The following is a 23,528-nucleotide window of genomic DNA, read 5'->3' as shown; positions in this document are numbered from 1 at the left end:
GTAGCTTCTAATACACTGTAATTGTCTTTAAAGCACATTGAGTACAACTGAAATGGAAAATGTTTATTCATAGCTCACACTTACTATACAGATTAGCCCTCCTAAAGCTGAAAAACTAACAACCAGTAAAACATACATTATATTAAAGTCCACCCATGATTAATTAATTAATAAAGTTGGCTTATTTTTAGATAGAGTCCTGCCTGGCTTAGCAATGTCCTGCGTTTCTGTTAGTCTTTTGATCATTCCCAGAGACAAACCACCACGTTTATGAAGAGTAAGATGGGTTCATTAAACTGGTATCTCGATAAAAACATGTCTTACAGCTGCATTTCATTCTGGTGCGTTGATGCCAGTGTCAGTGGAGAAATTGGTAAAATTACGCTGCTATTAAATTAAATCGTGTCTGTTTGGCCTGTTATACACCAAGTAACAGAATGACCCCAGATATGCAAGGTACAGTGTGTCAGTGGTAGACGCTTTAATGGTATCAAAGTGTTTCCATTTTTGCTTGAACAGTAGAGTCAAGATGACCTAGTTGTGCCTGAAGAGCTTGATCCCCATCCAGCTCCAGAGGTGGAAGAAGACGTAGACGGGGATGGTGACTGGCAGCAGCAGGCTGTAGAAACACAGACTGTTGCTGCTGGTGCAACCTTGAGGGAAGTTATCATCCACCGCAGCAGAGTAGAACAAACCAAAGAGAGACACTATTGGGACCAGTCCCACCATCACTGACAGGGAGAACATACCTGCAGATGGGTTCTAATAAAGCATACTATATTAAATAAATATCAGAGAGTTGATATGTCACATGTATCTTTAGCCTAGAATGCAGTGCAACTTTCTCCGCTGCAGCAACACAACATGAACATCAGTGCTGAGCAGGTCAGTCCAACAGCATTTTAAACACCGCAGTGGTAATTCTTGTTTAGCTTGGGTCAGCTGAAGATACCGTGATGGAGTTTCTATCCTTGAGTGGGTGTGGCTGAGGTATCTGTGTCTTTGTGAAGGAGTCTGGCTTCCTGAGGGATCATGTTGGGGATGCCATCAATGATGGGGTATGCGATGCCAAGCTCCTCGTTGATCAGCTCATTGGTCTTCGCCTCGTACCTGGAGAAGGACGAGGACAACAGCAACACAGATCTTTTATATGATGCAAACTGTTATCTTTAGAATGAAAAGCCATTTTCTCACTGTGTAATGTTTACTACATAAAAGCTGAGGTTATCGTTTTTCCCACAACACCTGAATACAACAATCATTACTCAGTAACAGCTGGCTGTGCTCCATTTGGTGTTGCAATCTACCAGACTCTGGTGAAACAGACAATTTCCGCCATATAACGTATGTTGATAGCTGATAACTGGTCCCATATTCAATTTACACAAGTGTGATGCGGACACTTGAAGCCTGCAGTGCACAAACACTGAGAATGAAAATATATTTGCATATTCAGTGTGGAATAGCTCATTTTGAGGATTTTAAAGTAGTAACTATACTTTTTTGTGGAAAAACACATACCAGACAAACATTGTTCCAAGCTGAGTATTTTCATATGTCTTAATGCAAGTCTGGAGGGGATCTTTAACTTCCTATTGTCAGAATCTGAATGGTCACAAATATATGCATTTCAGTGACTATTTCTCAACCTGAATTTATGCCCTGCTTGATTTTGTGTACTGTCGAAGTGGTTTAACTGCTGTTAAAACAATGGTTAAATGTGACGTAAATCTAAAAATATATATGACGTTGAAGTTATCTTCCAATTCGGGGTTAAGGGGAAAAGTTAAAGGGAAAATAAAGGGAAACATAAATAATGATATTTAGCTGCTGATTCTCTGTTTTTCTATCACTTATACTTGTGAAAAAGTGTTAAACGTCATAGCAAAAACCTAAACGCTGTTTAAACCCGATTTCAGATTTGTGAAACCTTTATTTTGCTTATGAAAACTGAAAAAAGGGCGATTTCACTGATATTTCGGTGTGATAATGTGGTCTGGATGGAGACGTATCAGTGAAATCGCCCTTTTTTCTGTTTTCATCAGGAAAATCTGAAAGTGGGTTTTAACAGCGTTGAGGCTTTTTCTACGATGTCTGACACTCTTTCATAAGCGTAAGAAAAAAACGGAGAATCAGCTCCTAAATATCATTGTTTATGTTTCGGAAGCTAACTTCAGCGTCGTTAACGTAGTTAACTTTAAATATTCACTATCCGTGGAACAAAACGATGTTTCCAGATTTCAGAGGACGACACTGAAGTACCACATGGAGTAGCGTTACATAGTCAGTGATAAATGTTTTGACATGTGAAACTTTTAGTTGACCCCGTGTGTGTGTCTGTTTTACCTCAGCGGCTTCTTGGACAGCGGACACACCAGGAAGTGCAGCAGCTCGGCGTCAAAAGGCGGCGTCACTTCGTCCTTCACGTCCGCAAAGCTCCGCGCGGACACGGAGGCAGCTGCTAAAGGAGCACACTTCGCACTGCGGTGAACACCGACTGTATTTGTCACCAGCCGAACCAAAGCACTCCGAAACATGACCAAACCTGTTCAACAAGCCAGCGAAAACTCTCAAACGCAACAGGAAGCGCCTGGGTCTGTGCAACCGAAATACAAGTCTACTTCCGGTGAAGTGGAAATGCCTGTCACTAGTTCCGCATGTTGACTTCTTTAGCGACTTTAGTGTATATTTGACACTGTTTTGATTGTTATTTTTATACAATTTTAAAGATATTTTATCATATTTGCCATAGTCATAAATATAAGTTAGAAGGTTGTTTCAACAGTTTCCTCATTTGTCCACATGGTGGCAGCGTTGCTCTGCATCTCAGTAAAGGTAACTATCTGTTGACCAGGACATGAAACCACACTATAACAAAGAATATTAAAAAAATATGGATTGCATTAATTTGTGGCGGTGGACTACAAAAAACTCTAAATTTCTTCCACCCATTGCTTTCATTAATAGATTACACCTTTCATGCAAGGATTGTAGAGTATTTTGGTCAATTTTCCCAGTATAATAAAATCAGACACCACATTAACAATATTAAAAGGAAGAAACTATTACAGGTACATGTTTTGTGAATTTCATAAAAGTCACTGTTTGAACTTTGGTTTCATTTAAGCCCCATAGATGTCCTGAACATGATTTCCCAACAGGTTATATCTATACAATATTAAATATTGTCAGAGAGCCCTGTGCCAGCTAGCACAGAATGCATTCCCCCATCCATATGGTTGAAGATATTGCTCTGAGACTTTCTTGGCAGGGCCCCAACTTGTTTTAAAACTGCTTCAAGCTGTAATATATCCCACTGCTTGGTACATGACAGACCTGCTAATATAGTTTTTTTTTTCTTTTTGTCTTTTCTCTAGCTGCCAGGCTTTGAATACAGCAGTGTAGCATAGTAGCTGTGTAGCTTTTTTTCATTGGGTCCGTTTACTCATGAGCGTTATCCATCATCTCTGACATATTCTACTGAGCACTGAGGCTGAAATAATACCAAAAGAGGATGACGTGCTGGAGTCTAAATGTCTGCAGATGCAGCAAAAATTATTAAGTGATTTAGTAATGGTTATTATTGATGTTGGAGTGGAAACTTGACAATAAACCAGATAATTACACACACACACACTCACAGCAAGATGCTTTGGACTTTACTGTTGGTGCAACAGTAAACACTCTAACAGAGACATTGCAGATTATCTGGTGCAGACTAAGACATTTTAGATGTCTTAGTCTGCACCATACTTGTTAGATGTTAGATGACATACATGTTAGATGACATTAAGAAATCTCTTCATTAAAGTGTCAAATGCAGGAAGAAAGAGCTGTTTGATGCATTCTGAGGAACATCTGGACATAACCAGCCAGCCAGTGCAAGTCCTGATGCTCTGATCAAATTTAACACAACATTGCTCTCGAAGAACTGATGAAATTTCATAGTGGTGATGAGAGAGATATTAGAAGGGAACATTATTAATACCAACAAAGCTTAGATTGATAAATATAACTCTGATTTTTGAGTTGATTTTCAATATCGAGACCTGAAGTTCCAGATGTAAGAAACCCTAATTTAAAACATCTCCCACTTGACAAAAAGAACTAAATGCAACAAAACGTTGGCAAAATGGTTGCAAAGCCACCACGTTTGATAGAGTTTAATATATTCAAATATTAAAACTGTTTCAATCCATTTAGCAAATAAGAAATAGCTATAAAGATATTTATATCTGTGTTCATTTGTTGCAGTTGTTAACAAACTTCAAATTTGTAACACAACAAAAGTAACTTATTTGGACTAATTAAATGGTAAAAGGCTTGTAATGGACTTAACTTAATAATGTGAATAATGTGAACTCTCCCAAGTCAGAACTTTTATTGTTCTTACCGTTCTGCAGACGTAACTTCGAGTGAACTGTTGAGAAACAAACAGTTGCAATGATGTGTTTCACGCGCTGCCATGCTTGTAAAACCTCATGGGAGCTGTTGTGTGAATAAATTGTTGTGTAACTTTGTTAAAGCTGTTATAATCATTAATTTTAATGACCATTATGTGTATTTGAAAGGTCATGGTGATGCTCATAGTAACAAACCCGCAGCTGTACATTGTGGAGCGTTTAGCAACTAAAGAGCCTGATTTTCCCCCGGAGTTTGTGGAGACCAAAACAGAGCTAAAAGGAGAGTGAATATCAGACTTACATTCATCAGGTGGACACAAGCACTAAAATGAACGCCACTCCAAATGAACACTCCCAATGAATGCTAATGTTGTTCTGTATCTCCTGGATATGTAAATTAGTGCCTGTTTGTTTCCAAATTAAAATGCCATGTTAAAAGGTAATATGTCATTGTTGTGTTTAGAGCTTGTTTCTTAAACCCTCAAGGAGAGATTGCACTGAGTTACAGAGGCTTATAGAACGGAGGCTAACTTGAAAATAACAGACAGATGGCTAACAGGTGTCAGGACTTTGCAGTTTGTACATTGCTTCCTATAAGTTGTCCTCTCTATATGATAACCTTCAGCCATTAGGCCAAAAAATGAAATGAAAATTAGGTTTATGTAGCACACAGTGTGACGCTGCCAGGATCACGCTGCTGCACATGTTGGGTGGATGCTGAGTCAAGGATGACTGTGTGAATCACTGCTTTGGCCTGACGTCAATGACATATACCAGAGTACAGTAACTGAGGACAGTCCTGGTTTCAAGCCAGTGGTCACAGTGTCCTGACTAATGTGTTTTAAAAGCAAACTTGACTTGGAGTCCAAGCCAAAAAGGCCTCACGCTTCTCCATTGACAGCACAGCCCCCTCACCAACAGGCGGTTCGTACTTGGCAGGAAAGTCAGCGGGTCCCTGCCAGGGTTGTTACAACACTAATAACGTCTAAGATTTCTGGACAGGGAAAAGGATCTCTCATAATCTGTCTGCCATCAACACAAATGCCACTCAGCACTTCACCAGAATTGTTGCCTTTAATTGACTCAGACCTTCATGGATGTATGAACAAGGCCTCTTGTCCCAGTTTGGGTGCTTGTGTTATATTTTCTATCCATAGTGTGTTTTCTGCATGCAGGAGATCCTCAGAGACAGTGAGATGATACACAATTCACAGCTGCTTCTTTTCATGCTTCTCTGTAGTTCTCTCCATGTGGGAGAAAGAGGCGTGCTTGGAAAGCAGCAGCGTGGGCGTTGTGCACTCAGCAGCAGCAGAAACAACGAAAGCGAGGAGCTTTTTCCTCTCCTCCATGGTGTCTGCTGACACATTTTTCATCAAGCCACCTCCTCATCAGTGATATCTGACAGAGCTTTCATCAATCCCACACCTCTGCTGACCTTTTCAGAGTCGTTCACCTGTACATTTAGAGCCCGATCGCTGACAGCGGCGCCCACAGGAGCAACAAGAGTTCTTGGTGATGACTTCTTTAACCACTTCAGGCTGGATGTTTTTCAGTTTTGCTCCCCTAATTTGTATTGAGGAGACATCTTCAAGAGTCAAGAACAGTGACAGACTTGACAGAGCTTTCACAGTCTGGTGGTGATATTTGATGCTTCTTTTCTTTCTCCCATTTTCCCCCCACGCAGCTGTCATGGTGCACAGACAGGATCCTATATGTTTTATAATGATAGAGTAAACTCGTCACACCTTTATACAGGCCTCGATGCATAATAGAATATTTCTACTCATTAGTCTAATTACCACTGACCCATATACTGAGTTTATGATAATGCTAAATTATCCCTCCTCAGTTTCCATTATATTAACAAAGTAAAAGCCTTCATTTCCTCATTATATTATCTCATCTTGTTTGTAGGAATCCACTTACAAGCCCATTTCACTCATTTCACTGCCTGAGGACTCAGTTAGCTGGAGTTATGTTTGCCTAACTGCAATGATAACTAATACTTTAAATTTCATCACTGCTCTAGACACAGAATTAGAATGAAATGTTAATATAATGTACTCTAATGAAGAATCCTCCTGTGAAATTGAACGGTGCATGTGAATTCAATGTCATTCTGAGTTGAGTTCTGATCATTTCCTTGCTAAAGCGTAGGTTTTATCCAATTAGAAACAGAAGATTAGGCTTTTTTTTCCTGCCAGGAGAGCTTTCATTTCCATCCTGAAATATTGCTGATGTAGCATTTACTGCTTAATCTGATAATCAGATCCCCGAGGACTTCCTTCTCCTGCTGCTTTTTCTGTCTGCCATGCATCCTTAATCCTTCTCTGTCTTGCCCTTTCCTTCTCTTTCTGCACCCCTTATCTTCTCCCTGTTTCCTCTTTTCTGCCCCTCTCTCTTCCTCGCACACTTCCTCCTTCTTCCAGTCAACATATTCCTCTGCCAACAAAGATAAAAAGCTAAGCTCTCGCTAATACACCTGATTGATGGACAGGCACAGATCCAATGAAGCGTTGCCCTTCAATTAGGCCTCTCTGGTCACCTGGCAACAGTGTTAACGAAGTGTACCCTTCAATTAAGTCTCGGCGGTTACTCAGCAGAAGCGTGAGCCAATGAGACATGAGCAAAGGTTGACGTTGCATCATTACCGCTCCCTCCAAGGCCCCAGAATGTCCCGCTGGCTCTAATCACTCAGCTGCTGTTTAGGACTATGTTGTTGCGTGGATGTATGTGTGTTTATTATTGTGCATGCTCACGGCTCATTTAATACGCTAGGTTTACAATGCCTTTGATGTTATGAGTGTGTCAGAGACTTGTTTATGAGGTGTTCATGGTAACTCCCCCAAACAATATAGGTGCAGGGTTTCAGCATTTATGACAAGTCATCCGTGGAAATGCTTTATCGCTTTTAGAGACAAAGTATAAAGCTGTTTTGATGCTTGGGTATATTCATGCATCACTGTAATCCTTTAAGAAGGCACTGTGTTAAAGGATGGATTCCTCTTTAGTGAAGATGCACTCTCTCTATAATGGTATCTATTAAAAGAGGGGGAGGCAGCGGAGAAAAAGTGAATTAAAGAGAGGGAAGGAGGAGGCCTGAGTGAGGAGGAGTGAGAGGGAGGAGGGAGGGACAGTAGAGAGGATAATGACAGAGTGAAGGAGGGAATGAGTGGGACTGAGAGAAAGAGAGAGTCCAGCCAGCTCTTCAGTGGACTAACGAGATAGTAAGATTTTGCCTGGAGGGTGATAATTAGTATATCCTCAGAGGCTTTGAGGCTTCAGAGGCCCACACATCTGCCCCCAGTATGACTGAACTACAGAGCACAAACTGCACCAGTATGGTTTTATTTTTTTCTTTGGTCTGCAGTGTTTTCATCAGTTTTATACTTGTCAGGGTGGAAAATATTCAGGAGCATTCAGGCTTTCATGAATAGTCTCAAACCCTCCACTGAAATCAAGGCGAGTGACATTCCTTTTAGGATTAGCACCTTTCATTTTTTTAAATTTAAAGGCTTCATACAGGGATGTTTCTATTTGTTTTGGGGTGAGTCCAAGTCAGTTCTCAAGTATTATCACGGTAAGTCTCAAATCATTTAAAACAAGTCCAAGTCCTAAGCCACATCAAAGTCGACTCATGTCGAGTCTCCAGTCAATTGAAACAAGTAAAGTCTCAAGTTCAAAACTTCATGTCCAAGTCTTATTAAAGTTAGTCTCAAGTCAATTGAGACTGGCCCAAGTACTGGGTCTATTCAAAGTATTTATCAAGTCAAGTCTAAAGTTAACTGAGACAAGTCAAAGTCAAAGGTCAAGTGAAGTTTCAAGTCAGTTAAAACAAGTACAATTTCTAAGTCATGTCAAAGTAAGTCTCAGTCGAGACAAGTCAAAGTCCCAATCTAGTAAAAGCAAGTCTCCCAAGTCAAATAAGACAAATCAAAGTCATGTCTTAAATCAAGTCACAAGTCAAAGCCAGGTCAAGTTTATTGAAAGCAAGACCAAGTCTAATCACAAGTCTTCTTCAGCAAATTACAAACCAGCTCTAATATTTCAGGTCTCCTGAATGCAACATTTTTCCTTTTAAGGCTGTGTCAACAGTGTTTTTACATTGCTAAGACCAGATCCTTTGAATGCATTGATCTAATAATTAAATAATCAAGGTGTTTGGTGATACACGGCCTGTCTTGCTTATATTTGATTCTTTCTGCGATTTTACCAGTTTAAAATTTGTAACCTGAGTGTTGCTGCTTTTAAGTATCAAGTCATAATAGAGTCAAATCTAAACTAAAATCAAGTCCAAGTGAAGTCTCAAGTCACCAATTTTGTGAAGCTTTATAGACTTTTTCTACAGGTCTATTAAAGCAGGAATCTCAACAATATCATCAGTGAAGCACATCAATGACCTTTCAAATAAATAATTAATAAAAGCCCAATATTCTTCCAATATCTGAAAACTGACATACCAGTTTATAAATCGGAAAGTTTGTTTACCTATATAAAAAATAAATACAACACTGAAAGGTTAATCAGACAAAAAAATAAAAAAATCAATGAACATGAATTAACATCAATCCCCTCATTTGTTTTTGTTGCCCCCAAATATAATAGTGTTAAAATGATAAAGCCTAGTTATTAAAAGTGATCTGAATATATCTGTAACATGGTGGAACACATTCACCTTTTATAATGAGATTACCGTAAATCCATTACATGGAATACTTTGCCCCCAACACTGTTAGCGCCTTGGATATCATGAATCATATTTAGCATCCACTTCTGTCTCATTCCCTTATTGAAAAACGGTGAAATAAAATGCACAATGTGTGTGTGTTTGTATATGTGTGTGCGCATGCAAATGGCGGCTTTTATGAGACAGTGGGAGAGTAAACAGCAGCATTACTGGGATTGATGTTGATGCCATCTCATACATGTTTCATGATGCCAGGCTTTAAACAGAGACCCAAACACACAGGAAAATGTGTTCTCCTGTGCTCTTATTTAGCAGCCTACAGCTTTGAAGCAAATACATATAAATAAATAAATATAGAATTTAATAAATGTAGCCGAGCAAGATTGTAAGGACACAGGTTGAATTAAACTTTAATCATTTCAGATTCAGCTTATTGATTTGATTGGCTGTACAGTGTTTTCTCTCTTCACCCGCTTCGAGACATGTTTAATGGGAGAACTGCTTCCTCACTAGTAAGGTGGTGAGACTGTGGGACAACAAGGTGGTTGGAGTAGCAATTTCATTCATTTCTTTTACCAGATGACATTTTTGTAATCTGTCTTTTATTGATAGACTTTTACAGATCACACAGTGACTGTGAAGATGTTAGAAAACAGATGAAGAGATGATAGATGGTTAGGGATTTACAATTTATCAAATATTTTGTCTATTGTGATTTTAATTTACATATTTATGGATTGTCAAATATCAAAATCACTGAAATATTTGCTGTAATTCAGTGTCTGCTGCTGTTCAAAATAGTGAAAGCATTGACCAAAAATCCTAAAATGTATCATCAATTGTGTTTTCACACATTACATTAATATTACAGAACCAGTATGTTGTGCATTCTTACACAGTGGAGTGAATTAACTGAGTACATTTGCTCAATTTCTGTATTTGTACTTTACTTGAGTACTTTCAGCTTATTTACTTCGACTTCGACACAAATTACTATGTGTAAGGCTCATAGTGATGAACCCACAGAGAATTATCACCCAACTCTGCAGTTCCCCTCAGCTCAGAGCGTTTTAGCATCTTCAGCTGCTCATTTCGGTTTTACAGCAGCAACTTTACTGTTTTTGCTTCACTCTCACCACTCTCCTCAACTTGGTCTCCAGCTGCAGCAGACAGCAGTTTTCAGCTAAAATGTTGTGATAAACCCATTCTACACTACCTGCCCAGCATCAAACAGCAGACTGACAAAGTTAGTGACTATCTGGTGAAGAAAGCCAAGCACCTAGCAGCTAAGACCCAGTTATTTCATAAATCAAAACAGAGCAAAAAAGAGAATGAATATTAGACTTAAATTTGTTCGGTGACTTTAAATTAATGTAAATGTTATTAGTTATGCTGAATGTTTGCTAACAATGTAGCGTGTGTTTTAGCCTGTTGACCACTGGCTGAATATTCATTGTTAGCAGAGATGAAAAGAGATGCACACACAGGACATGTTTTGCCATGATCTGTTTTTACTGTTGGTTCTTATAAATATTAAGTTTAAATACACTAATAAAATAGCTTGGACATTTTCAGCTTCCCAAAAATTGAGATACCTTTAAAATTTCAGGATCTACAAACCTGAGCCACAAAAAGAACAGAAGATCAACAGAAGGTTTGGTAACAGTTGCTACACAGTAGCTGATAGAAGACATACAGTTCCAGTCCTCCACAAGTTACCACTGCATTATCACTATATTACGTGTACCTCAGTGGGCTGCGATTGAAAAAGAAACTTTTGAATACATAATAGCCGGATTAATAATGAATAGGTTCATCCTGTTTTTGTGTTGAATTATTGATAGAGATTGTTGAATCCGGGGACTTTGAATAATTGGGAGATTGATTGCAAAGCAGTTATATTTAATTAAAAGTGTTATGACAGTGTGTAACTTTTGGAGACCTGTTAATGTAGGGCACATTATTTAGCAGTACTATATATGCGAATGTCAAATCAGCAAAAGCAAAATGTACTCATACAGCAAACATACATCCCGACACTCCAATATCTCCACAAATGCCCAGTCAGTATTTATATATTTATGTGCATACAAAACAGAGGAATCTGGCACCCAAAGACATGTAATTAATCAATATGGGACATTTTAAGCACAGAAAAAGATGTGGGTACATAAATAATGTTTTGTAGAGAAATTATTATCATGCAAAGAAATAATTTCTCTAGAAAATATCTTTTTTTGTGCTGAAATTGTCCTATTGCATGCTCAAAACTGAGGAACAGATGCACCATAAGTCAAACCCATCTAATGTTGATTAATTACATGTCTTTTGGTGCCAAATTCCTTCTTTTTTACATGCACATAAATTATATTGTGTAGAGAAATTATTACACAAAGATATTCTCTGCCTGACAATGTTTTCTCTACAAAATATCTTTTTCTGTGCTAAGATTGTCTGAGTGCGCTCAAAATAGCGGCACAAATATAACTCCAAAACTCAGACACATATACATGTATAATATTGATTAATTACATGTCTTTGGGTGCCAAAATTCCTCCTGGGATGAACTGAGTGAGAATGGAGGTACTCTTCTTTGTTTGCAAATTTTTTGCATGCTCCCCATGGTCAGCTGTAGATTTGAAATGTGCAGAAACGCCAGTTTACCTGCTCACAATCCCCCAATGTTGAATTTGTGCAAATTATTACCCAGTGGATACTCATGATTCAGAGTTTTAAGGGAACTCAGCATTTACAGAATAAAGCAAAGTAATAGGGCACACACACATTCACACAGACATACACACACCAGTGTATTTACTGGTTTTACTGCTCAAGCACATTTTTAAAGGAAAAATCCCTTCTTGGATGCTTGTCCACTATTAGATCCCATCCATCTGTTATGGATGATATAACATCCATCTGTCATGCTCAATCCATTCCTTTTATGTTACTCATCATCTGATTCTGCTTTTGCACATTTCAGTAGTAATGTCCTACATTTCTCTAAATACCATTTAAATCCCACACAGGAGGTGCTCGACCTTGTTGTAGATGTGTAGGTGGAGAATGGAGAATGGAAATTTGAGGGGCCGCCTCCAAACGAGATATGTTCTTTGGAGGACTGAAGGCTGGTCTGTATCTGCACCTCCTCCAGAAATAAGACAACAGAGGATTCATCATAGTGTCACTGGGAGATCTGCCTCTTAACTACTGGTGCTGCCCTCAACATCTCATAAAGTCAGCAATTTGGAGTTTACCACCGAGAAGTTGCACTCAAACAGCCAACAAAGCAGTAAACACCGGCTGTAAAATCCGGCACTTTGCATGATACAAGAGTTGTGATGCTTGAAGGATAGTTTGGTGTATTACAACTTGGGCCTTACTTTTGTAATTTTGGCCAACATTTTAATTACAGTCACATTTTACTAAGTCATTGCAGAGATTTGGGAACACAGTGACAAAGCCTAAAAGAACTCTGATTATGAAGCTGTATATCAGACGACAGCCTTGGTCCTGGTTAATGAAAGGAGGACTTCGGAGGAGGCTCCTGAAACAGGAAAGTAAATTTTCAAACAAGACCTTTTGCTCTATTCAAACTCTTGCAGTCATCTTACACCCACACAGGAATTTTCAATTATTTTGCCTGATTAGACATCTTCTCAGGACTGTGTGGGCATGTACAGCCTGTGTTAAGTTAACATGTTCCTGTTTATTATACCTGTTATGGCAGAGCAACTACAGCTTTAATTCGTCTGAATAACTGAGGAGACCTGTGTGAATTGACAGAATTTGAAGACGGATTTTTCCTTTAACTCCTCATTTCTCATATGAGCACCCCATGAACACAAGATCTGAACCAGCAGCCTATACATCACTGACCCACTGCTCTGAATTCACATCAATGTCAGTGTGGAGTCTTTGCCAGATTTTAGAGGACTAATGTGCTTGCTTTGAAATCAGACCTGGGCAGGAGTTCTTGAGGTATGCTTCATCTTCTCTAACGCCAACAGTTGCCACATCAGTTTCACTCTTTCAGGTCTGTTTAAGATGTATCAATGCTGCATAAGCCAGAGTGATGTACTGTGCTGGTATTACAGGAGCGAGCAGGAAGTCCTAAAATTCTTTTTTCCAGATGACTCTTTTGCTCTGTCTCTGAACCCACAAATACGGTGTATGCCATCATGATCGACAGCTCTGCTTCTGATCAAATTAATTCCAAAGCACACTCCTAAAATTTTTGAAGGATAGTGTTTCAATCACTGAGCCTGTTTAAATCACCCGGTGGTTATACTCCATTACACTTTGATACTGAGGTAATCTCCAGCATCTGTCCTGCCTACACTCTGAGTCAAGTGGCATTTAATGGTAACAACTCAAAGCTTGTCTCCTCCGTACATTTTTGCGTTACAATTCAGCTAGTTTCCATCATAAAATTGTTATATTTTCCTGGAATGCGGGCAGTCACTCACCTTGAGTTTCTCCCTCTGCACACAAACATATTGGAACCATGCTCACTCAATTTGTTATGGTGATTGTGCGATGAGACTGAGGGAGTACAGGCTCTATCTTAAACTGTGGATTGGGACCAATAATACATCACAGGCCTGCTCCTGCTATAACCAGAGTGGTTACGTGATTTCACAAGCCCGTCCCCTGGAACAAGCCACTATATTTCTCATTTCGAGTGCAAAATGGGAAATTTTAAAAGCCCAGACTCCATCTGTGAGTGTCTCTTCTCTCAGGTCATTGGTATAAAACGGTTGTTAGGTTACTGATGATCCATGTCTGATTGAAACACATCTTTTCCTGTGCAGATTCTTGGTAGAAACAGGTCTGATATTGAAGCTCATTTTTTGGACACTTAGTTCACCGCTTAGGCCAGCATGTTAGTCCTTTTCTAACTGGACTCTAATTCCTTTTAGGTGCGCCACAACTTTGTGACAGTCCATCCATCATCTGGTTTAGTTTGGTTTTTGCAGTTTGCAGCGGCTTGTGGAGTGTTCGCTTGAACTACACTTTTCCATCACAACAAAGGTGTCGCAGTGAGCAAGCTGTCTCACTGTGTTTACTGTGGCAGGACAGTCAGTATGTTAGTGATGGTCCATTTCTGATCGGTGCAGTCCTGAATGGCCAGCTGGAAACTGAACTCTGACTGTCTGCTCTCCACCAACTCCAGACAACGCTGAGACTCCGTGTTCTGGATGGAGCCGCCCTGGAGAGAGAGACAGAGAGAGAGACAGAGAGAGAGAGATGAGTAAGATTTTCAACAAGGTGTTATGTTATAAGAAAATAATGAACGAGACAGTTAAGGAATGCCTCTCCACTTGGCGTTGTGTTCCCTCCATTGAATCCATTATTTTCAGATATTGGCACACATCTGAGTGCATTATTGCACTTATTCCATGACCAATTATAAAGGAAGAAAAAAAGGCTGCTGTAAAGGTGTAATCAAACACAAGCAAATGTTTTTTGAGCTGTTAACACAGTCATACACTCACTGCCAACTTTATTACGTATATACGTACAATCTATTGCAATCCAGCTTTGCCATGAACTTTTACACTGCTTTTATGAAGCTTTTTTTTGACACTGTCAGAAAGTTGCTAATTATTGAGGGTGATGGTGTTGTACTGGTGTGCATTATATTGAAAGGTGTTTCTAATATTTTGTCCACCTTATTTACATATATGAGGGGATTCTACTTTGGATACTCTTCATAGTATTACCAAGTCAGCTGGAGGTGCTACTAGTTAACAACCCCCAACTTCCTCATACCATTTTGGTTGATTTTTAAATGTATAGATGGTAACAGACTGAAAGGCCAACTCTTTAAACCATCAGCAATTTTTATATATATCATGTTGGTAGCTTTAAACCATCAGATTAGTTTCACCATTTAGTTACCCTTTTACCGCCTACTGCTCTGCCTGTGGCTTGCTAGCACTATATGAATAACTCTCACACATACATTTATAGACCTCAGAAAAACCTCAGTTCAGTTAAAACACTATTGGCTACAGAACCCTGATATAAAATGGAGCCGAATATAAAAATAAATGTATACATCTGGATACAGCCACACAACAAAGCATGGAGGAACATACCATGTATTAAGTGGAACGCGCCACTTATTAAGTGCACTACACTAAAAAGCAGATGTACCATTGGTATGAAGACTACTGACCGGCTGGCATATAACAGCCAATAACCTTTTGAACTAAAGTTTGAGTTTCCGAATCTTTCACATCATGCATCCATCCAGCAGCTGGATGTATGCTGTAAAAATTACGAGCCGATTTACAGCGTAGCTACAAAAGCATATCATCTGTCAGGCATAGCCAGTATTTACTTGACCTTGTGTTTTGAATTTCACAGCCTATAATCACAAATTAGAACCAAATTAAGCAAGTGGAAAGACACAGCAACACAATACTTTCAAAGTCCTACTCACAAATATCAGAAACCTGCAGAGACTTACCACCCTGATGTTTTCGTTAAAGGAGAAAAGCTCAAGGTGGTGTCTGATTCTATATACCTTCGGAATCATTCTGTTGTTTAAAAAGCATATTAAAAAGGTGGCCAATACTATCAAATTCAACCTGGCTAATTTTAGGCATATAAGACCATACCAAACAATAGAGGCAGCTAACCTCTTTATGCATGCTATGATCTTCTCCCACATAGCATACTGTCTTACAAACAGGTCACAAGCAAGCATGACAACCCTGAAACCAATTGAGTTCCTTCACAAACAGACACTAAAAACACTTGAGCGAAAGGCCAAAAGCTATCATTGCCATATAGTAGAAAAGTACAATTTATTTAATTTAGATAGTTTTAAACATTTTGCAGATGCTTGCTTTATCTTTAAGGTCTTACGTGGGCTTGCACCTCCCACACTGAGCCAGTTCATAATGCAGAAGAATAGTAGCTGCAGGGCCACAAGGGCAACTACCAGAGGACGACTGTGTTGTACATACAGACATAATAAGTATGGGCAAACAGTCTTCTCAGTCAGAGCCACCCACTACTGGAAAAGTCAACCTAACGAATTAAGAGAGAGCACTGATTTGCTAACCTTTAAACATGAACTTAAGATATGGCTTAAAACAAACCAATCATGAGTAATCATACTACCTCATCACTGGCACTGCCTTTACATACTCTCATTGTTTTTATATATCTCTGTAATGTATTTATGTATTGTACTGTTCTGTAGTACTTGTGGAGGCACTGTATTGAGGAAGAGGACCTGCTCCCTATGTAGATGTAATGAAAACACAACGATCCTTAGTTTCAGGTAATTATAATAATTAAAACATACTTATGAATATTATATTCCATTTGTGCCAAGTCCTTTCCACTAAATGGCACTAAATTCTACACACTGCAGCTTTAATCCAATTGAACACCTACAGTAGAGAGATTTTGTGTCAGACAGTGCTTTCAGAACACCAAATGAGGGAACATCTGTTAGAAGAATGGTGTCCATACTTCAATATATTCCACAGAGCACTGAAGCTGTACTGGAGGCTCGTAGTGAAGCAACAACTTATCAAGAACCTCATCACAGTTTGATGTAAACTTATCTAGAAAAAAATTCAGTTCACCTCTGAGATCCATCAGCCTCCAAATAAATATTTGCCTCCAGCTGCTGACAGACATCTGAGTAGAAACACCCACTCCATCAGCTTAAAATAAGGGAATTTGTTCACTACACTGTCTTTGAATCTCTTTTCATTAAGTGGCTTATTTAACCAAAAAATTGTTCCTGAATATATTTCATGAAGGATGCAGGAGATGTGATTTGTTATTAAACAAGGCTGCAAAAAAAGAATTGGTTGGAAAACACTTTCAAGCTTTAATATTTTTTTCCATTGTCTCCCATCATATACTGTATATGCTATATGTGGATAAAATGTACATTTAGACATTTACATTTAGACCAGCCTGGTAAAAAATTCTATGTATGTTTTCAAATTGCTTATTATTTGTACAAACTCTGGATTAAATGCTTGATTTTGGTAATCAGATCAGAAATGACCCTTGAAATCCTAACGGACATGATCTCGTCATTGTTCACTAGTATCCCGGTTTTGAGTCTTATCCTGGTTTTGATCATATTCGGGAATATGGCGTTTACATGGAGCATGAGAAACCTGGTTATTCATATCCCTGTCTACATGATTCTAACAGTTTCCAGGTTTCTGATCGTCTCTATCCTGTTGTGTCTTGATTCCTCAACATCTCTCACTATGTTCTGTACCAACGAAGAATGTTCACAAACCTGGATATGGTGTTTACATGCAACAGTGTTCTGGGTATCCAGTTTCTGAAACCAGGATAAGGTGTTTCCATGAGCAAAACATAACCAGGATACTAGTGTGCATGTAAATGCACTCATTATGTATTTTCCTTTTATAACATACAAGCTGCAAATACAAGTTGCATACAATATGGTCATAAGATATAATACTAACAATTGTCTTGGAACATATTGGCTTTGGTTACATTGCCCAAATTATTTAATTTTGCTCTCATGAATTCAGTAGATGCTCAGTGTTTATTGTGCACTATTGTATTGTATTATTTCATTGGTATTTAGATGTTTTGGCAATCTGATATTTGTTCCAGTAAAGCAGATTGAAGTGAAATGTATTGAGAGGGAGAGAGCCAGACGGCATATGAATGCACAGTATGTTTGTGCTTTAGTGTGCGTTTGTGTGTGCACCGTATTTGTTCAAAACAATGCCACTTTGAATAAGAGGCTTGCCTTACTATCATTTAATATGAGTCCCTACCTCTCCATTGTGTGTGTGTGTGTGTGTGTGTACATCTTAGTTTCTTGAACAATAGGTTGGCACCCAAAGTAGGTCCTTGGTTATATGGCAAGAACAGTAATATGTTTTAATGAGCCTGAGCCCTGGCAGAGGAGACTAAACCCATTTGCATCAAACTTGCTGTGCTTTAGAAGGACTGCTTTGCTTTAAAATCAATATGCTTTAGATCTCCCACAATAACACACACACACACACACACACACACACACACACACACACACACACACACACAAACACAATCACTTCAGAGGACATTACATTGACTTACATTACTTTCCTGGAGACTTATCCTAACCTCAGCCATAACAACTACTTGCCTAACTCTAACCTTAACATAACCCTAAACTAACCTTAACTTTAAACCAAGTCTTCACCCTAAAATTAATGATATACGTTAAGAGGACTTGCTTTTTGCCCCCATAAGGGAGGCGAGTCCCCACAATATGACTGTGTAAACACATTTATGTCCCCACAACATGAGGAATACCTGGACCACACACACACACACACACACACACACACACGCACACCACAGTGTATCTAAACACGCTGAATCTTGCTGCTCTCTCTGTGTTCTGTTTGAGAGTGACTGACTACAATACAAATACAATAAAAAAACAGACGTTTATACAACAGTAACAATCACATTCTCTTTGGCTTTCAGCTTCTGGAGAAGATGTCGATATTCTCAGCTTGTTTGATTGTGTGCACAGCTGCCTCTGCACGGAGCACTTTGCCCACATATAGGCTGGCCAGCATGTGTACGTGTGATTGCTTGATAGAACAAAGAAGTGTCTACACACTTACATTACTTTCACACATGCACGTGATCACACTCACACATTGGCGCTCACGGATAGAGGGACAGAGACAGGGGGAAGGAAAGGGAATCTATCTGTGTCTGTGAGAGTCACATATTGGATTTACAACAGTTAACCTCTAATTTATATTGATCACAGGCTAATCAGTGAAATACTAGACCACGCTGCGTTAGGAACAGAGTTAAATCCTATTTGATTTCTAATGATCGACCAGCTGAACCTTATTTACAAAGTTCAAGTCTTTATAAGGAACACTTTCATGTGCGACAGGTATATGATGCCTCTCAAAATCCAATCAGCAAGTAAATGATCTTTCAAAGAAGGATGAAAGAACCTCATTGACAGGAACCAAAAAGGTGTGTTTCAACCCACTGAAGTTTCTGAAGCCCCTGTCACTCTGAATATATGCTCTTTAAGGGTTGGTTTATGGTCGATTAGAACTAGCTCGTACGACTAAAGTGTTTTAGTTGTTACGAATGGCCACAATTGAAGGTAGAGTGAAAAGTCATAAAGAGGGGGGAGTCTTTCCTGGAGGGCCTTCATAGTGTTGCACTCAGTTGTTCACATGAAAAGTGACAGAAATAGTTATGTCACTTTAGCACGACTGTCCAATCATGACATGAAGTCGGTGTGAATGACGGATTTTCAGTTTTGGAAAGTTACAGAGATGGCCCTACACAGCCCCCTCTACTCTGATAACAGAAAGGAGTATGGGGGGACGGGGTTTCCGAAATAATTCGACTGGCCGAAAAGCTGTTCCTGTGGGGTATGCTGGCCTCTTAACACTGAACATACATGGACTGGATATAAAGGTGGAAGTAGGGAGATGTGACTCATTGGTTGACTCGTTGGCAAGCCCAGAGTTGCAGCTTATGTTTGGCGCTAGGACCTTCCAAATAAGGAGTGTTGCCTTTCACGCTCTGGAAACACGCCTGCAACCTGGGACTTCACACTTGGGCTAACGTTTGCTACTTCAGCTAAATTTGCTAACAGGGCAGGTATCATAATCAAGAAACATTAAACTTAGTCAAATATTGCGACAACAGTGTGACAACAGTGTGACAACAGTGTGACTCAGTGTGAGTCCTGGAGTCAGGGAGATCAGCAGGTGAGCCAACTGTCAATCACAGCTGTCAATCAACGCCCACACAGCCGACATCAAAGCTACTATAAGGCTTCAAATCTTATTAACGGAGCAATAATTTCCAAAATGACCACCAGCACACTTATTAGAGGGCCTTAATTTAGCTATTAAGACCATAATGACTTGTTGAAAAAAATGATTCAGTATTTCTAGAAAGAAGCTGATGCTTTTTGAATGGGAGTCGATTGGAGCATCTAGTGGCGGCCGCTGACATTGCAGTTTCAGTTTCTTACACATTGGCTTCAGCCTCAAGCCATGGTAGTTGTTGCTTGTGACCATATGGCCCTTCCCCACTCTCTACATGCAGTTGGGAGCTCACCAAGTAAAAAACTTGAGATGAAACATCATAGCCAGAACCCTACTGGATGTTAATAAGCCACTGTTACCTAACACATTCCCCAAATACATTTTAAAAGGTGATAATGATCTTCCATATCAATTTATAGCCATTGCCTTTACAGCCTTATTTTACTGCACTGCAAAGTCTTCCACATTCTTGTAACAGCCGTCAGGAACAGCAGGAGTTCTGCAACACTGGGTTTGACATTTTCAGCTTTTACGCTGCCAGCTGCAGTGGACGCTAATGGGACATTATTGCTGGAGGGACTCCTCATAGTGGTCATCACCGATGGCTCTCACTATATATTGTACAGTAGAGGCAGACTTAAGATCCATTAAAGTAATCACAATGATCTTTCTTACCTCCTCCGCTGAAAACCAGTCAATTGGCTTTCTCTAAGTGTACGACCTGAGTGACTTCCAACCAGTGTACTTAAAAGTCTGTGCTCTACCTCTCGCCTCCCCTGTAGAGTACAGCTCAGATTACACAAGCTTTACACAAGCTGAGTTAGAGCACATGCAAAACACACACATTATTTTTTTAAAGTTCTGTTTTTGGGCATTTTTTTGCCTTTAATGGAGAGCTGATAGTGTAGAAGCAGAGAGGAAACAAGGGGGAGAGAGAGGGTATGACATGCAACAAGAGTCCAAAACCGGAGTTGAACCAGGGACAGTGCGACACACACACACACACACACACACACACACACACACACACACACACACACACACACAGACAAATATTTGGCATTTGTCCAGCACCTTGTCCTCAATTCAGCAGTGAGTCTGCCTGTCATTCTGCAAAGTGCAGAGTTGGACCGCACTATTGATTCCCTGCTATTAAGGCGGGAACACTAGTTAATCAGTCGGTCAGACAGCCAGTCAGCCAGAAAGCTATCAGACAGCCACTCAGCTGGTTGACCGGCAATCTGTCAGCCAGACGCTCAATCATTAAGTCATTCACCTCAAAGGGTGTGGTGAGTAAAAAGCACTGCACAAAGAAAAAGAGCATAGAATGCTGGAGCTGCAAGCATGAAGTGCTTGTGCTTATGCGATTCATGCTGAAATACACCCATAAGTGGAGCAGCGACAGTGAAGCACACCCTCTCCCCACCAACTGAGGTGTCACAGATTTCTTCCATTTGCCATGATTAAATTCTGAGTGACTAATCTCTATTTTTCTCCATCTGCAGATAATAACTAAACAACAAAGCAAAACTGTCCCACTATTGGCAGGGTTTGGTATAAAGCATCGCAGAGCAGTGGGGTACATAAATATGCTGTGTGCTTTGTTCCAAGCGTTTACTTAATATTTAGTTACAGCACTTCCTTTTGTTACATAATTTCTGGGTATTTGGTCACCATCAGTCCCACATGCTGTGCGTTTTGTCACTTTGTGAAAACAACTAGCAACTGTTAGTAGTAGATGACACTGAAAAAACACTGACAAAGCTACACCCACAGGCCAGCAGCACCTTTAATACCAGGATAGACAGCAGAAATGTGAAGACATTCAACTGCTTTAATCAATTTTCTTTTTTTACATTAACACTGGATCAAATGACTACATGTCATATGAAACAAGTCGCTTGTAGTGACGTACTAGAGAATTACCATCCAACTCTACAACCCCTCCCTCAATGGTTTTTTGGAGCATTTCTGTCTTTTCTGGACCATAGTTTTGGTTTTCCGGTTCACAAATTCCATACAAAGACAAACAAAGTCAAGGACAAGCCAGTGAACATAGTAGAGCAATCAGGAGCTAAAGAGCCAGATATTTTTCTCAGGAGTTAGCACAGACCAAAACAGAGCTAAGATGAGAATGAATATTGGACTCATATTCATCAGGTATCATTGAGTGATAATGTCCTCATTTCTGCTGAATGTGTAAATAGGCATCAACACATTTGCCATAACAACAAAATAATAACATCATAATGTTGTGTTTTCCAGTTTGTTCCGCTGCCCCAAAGAGGCATACAGCTTGAACATGACATTATTGCTTCAATAGATGAGAACATTTCCACATCCACATCAGATAAACTGCAGCCACATCATCACAAATGTTAATCCCGGAGGACACATACAGCCTCCAATAGCCCAACGTTAACAGTCACCAACAGTCCAAGGATATCTGCTGGGTTTCAAGTACACTGAGGTCTGATTCAAACAAAGTTTTTCCCTTAAAGAACATCATGTTTATTTTGAACAAATAGTGTATTCTCCACGAACGTGATAGGTGACATGAATCTTTTCACTGACGCCAGCTAACAGGCATATCATTGTAACCACAGGATTGTTGTCAGTAGGATGTCATTGTGAAATGTCAAAATCACCATTTTCATTTCTTGTTTGAATCACCTCGTCGACTTTGAGCTCTGCCACAAAGAATTACATGATACACTCTTTCAAACTGAGCACCACCAACCAATGGGATTGAGATATCACAGTGCAGCCTTAAATCCCCTTATTAGGGTTTTTAGATATTAATACAATATTTGTTCAGTATGCAATACCATCCCAGCTACTGTAAATATTTTACTCCACAGGCTTTTTATTGACTTTTAAGACGACATGTATTAATACACCAATGAATCATGTGCTCTGTGAGCTGTGTTCACCTTCTCAGTGTGAAAAGACAGCACTGCAAAACACCTCTCATAAAAGCTAAATGGCAAACTTCAAGAAATCATGAGGTAGGAAATATAAGGTTTATTCTGCAGGGAATGCACTTCTGCAATATTAAACTTCGAAGATTTGACAAACCAGCTTGAAAAACAGTTATGTACCTTCTAAATATTCAAACCTAGAGGATTCTGTCATATAACACTGCACAAGCAGAAAGTAATATTTGCAGTTCACAAATATGTCAATAACTCAATTTTGATAACAAAGTCAGGCGGAACCTTCTAATTAAATGTTCCAGAAATGTTAGTGACATAAGCCACATCTGTATTTGTAGAGCATAAGGAAAACATGAGCTGATGTTTGCAGTGTTCACAATCTCTTAGAAAGTAGCTGCTCATCTGGGTTGTTATAATTTCTGATTAGAATGAATTGAACATGATCCAACATCAGTGAAAAACTACAGCGAGACGTCTCATAAATAATGTCGTTTAAAATAGCATCTACCCTGCGCTAGAAACGCATGATTATAAAAAATGTTACATTTGAAAAAACAACAGCAGAGCAGCGCAGAAAGTATGTAAGCTACATCAAATGACCTAGTCCTTATTAGCTGTTATTTTCAGTGCTGCCTTTCACCACCCTCAGTTTGGATTTATACTGATCAAT

The 23,528-nt window shown here is 39.4% G+C and overlaps 3 protein-coding genes across 5 annotated transcripts in view; all 3 read right to left on the bottom strand.

The window, feature by feature from the left end:
* Nucleotides 1-457: 457 nt before the first annotated feature.
* LOC121897150 (phosphatidylinositol N-acetylglucosaminyltransferase subunit Y-like) lies at nucleotides 458-751 on the bottom strand. Its single transcript, XM_042411465.1, has one exon. The coding sequence runs from the start codon at nucleotides 745-747 to the stop codon at nucleotides 535-537; it is 213 nt and encodes a 70-aa protein (XP_042267399.1). The 5' UTR covers nucleotides 748-751; the 3' UTR covers nucleotides 458-534.
* Nucleotides 752-961: 210 nt separating this feature from the next.
* LOC121897149 (protein preY, mitochondrial-like) lies at nucleotides 962-2,617 on the bottom strand. The gene is made up of 2 exons (XM_042411464.1): nucleotides 2,347-2,617; nucleotides 962-1,110 (listed from the first exon to the last, which is right to left on the bottom strand). Exons 1-2 carry the CDS (start codon nucleotides 2,535-2,537, stop codon nucleotides 966-968), a joined length of 336 nt encoding a protein of 111 aa, XP_042267398.1. The 5' UTR covers nucleotides 2,538-2,617; the 3' UTR covers nucleotides 962-965.
* A 7,970-nt stretch (nucleotides 2,618-10,587) lies between these two features.
* Nucleotides 10,588-23,528, bottom strand: part of LOC121897716 (polypeptide N-acetylgalactosaminyltransferase 18-like) — a 183,215-nt gene continuing 170,274 nt past the window's right edge. For all 3 annotated transcript variants that reach the window (XM_042412409.1, XM_042412410.1, XM_042412411.1), the window contains exon 11: nucleotides 10,588-14,302. In XM_042412409.1, coding sequence (XP_042268343.1) covers nucleotides 14,156-14,302 — 147 coding nt within the window. In that variant the 3' untranslated portion in view covers nucleotides 10,588-14,155. The remainder of the gene's footprint in view (nucleotides 14,303-23,528) is intronic.

This window comes from Thunnus maccoyii, chromosome 5 (genome assembly GCF_910596095.1).
Source record: "Thunnus maccoyii chromosome 5, fThuMac1.1, whole genome shotgun sequence".
NCBI lineage: Eukaryota > Metazoa > Chordata > Actinopteri > Scombriformes > Scombridae > Thunnus > Thunnus maccoyii.
Note: the sequence above shows the minus strand (reverse complement) of the source record. Positions and strands in the feature narration are given on the sequence as shown.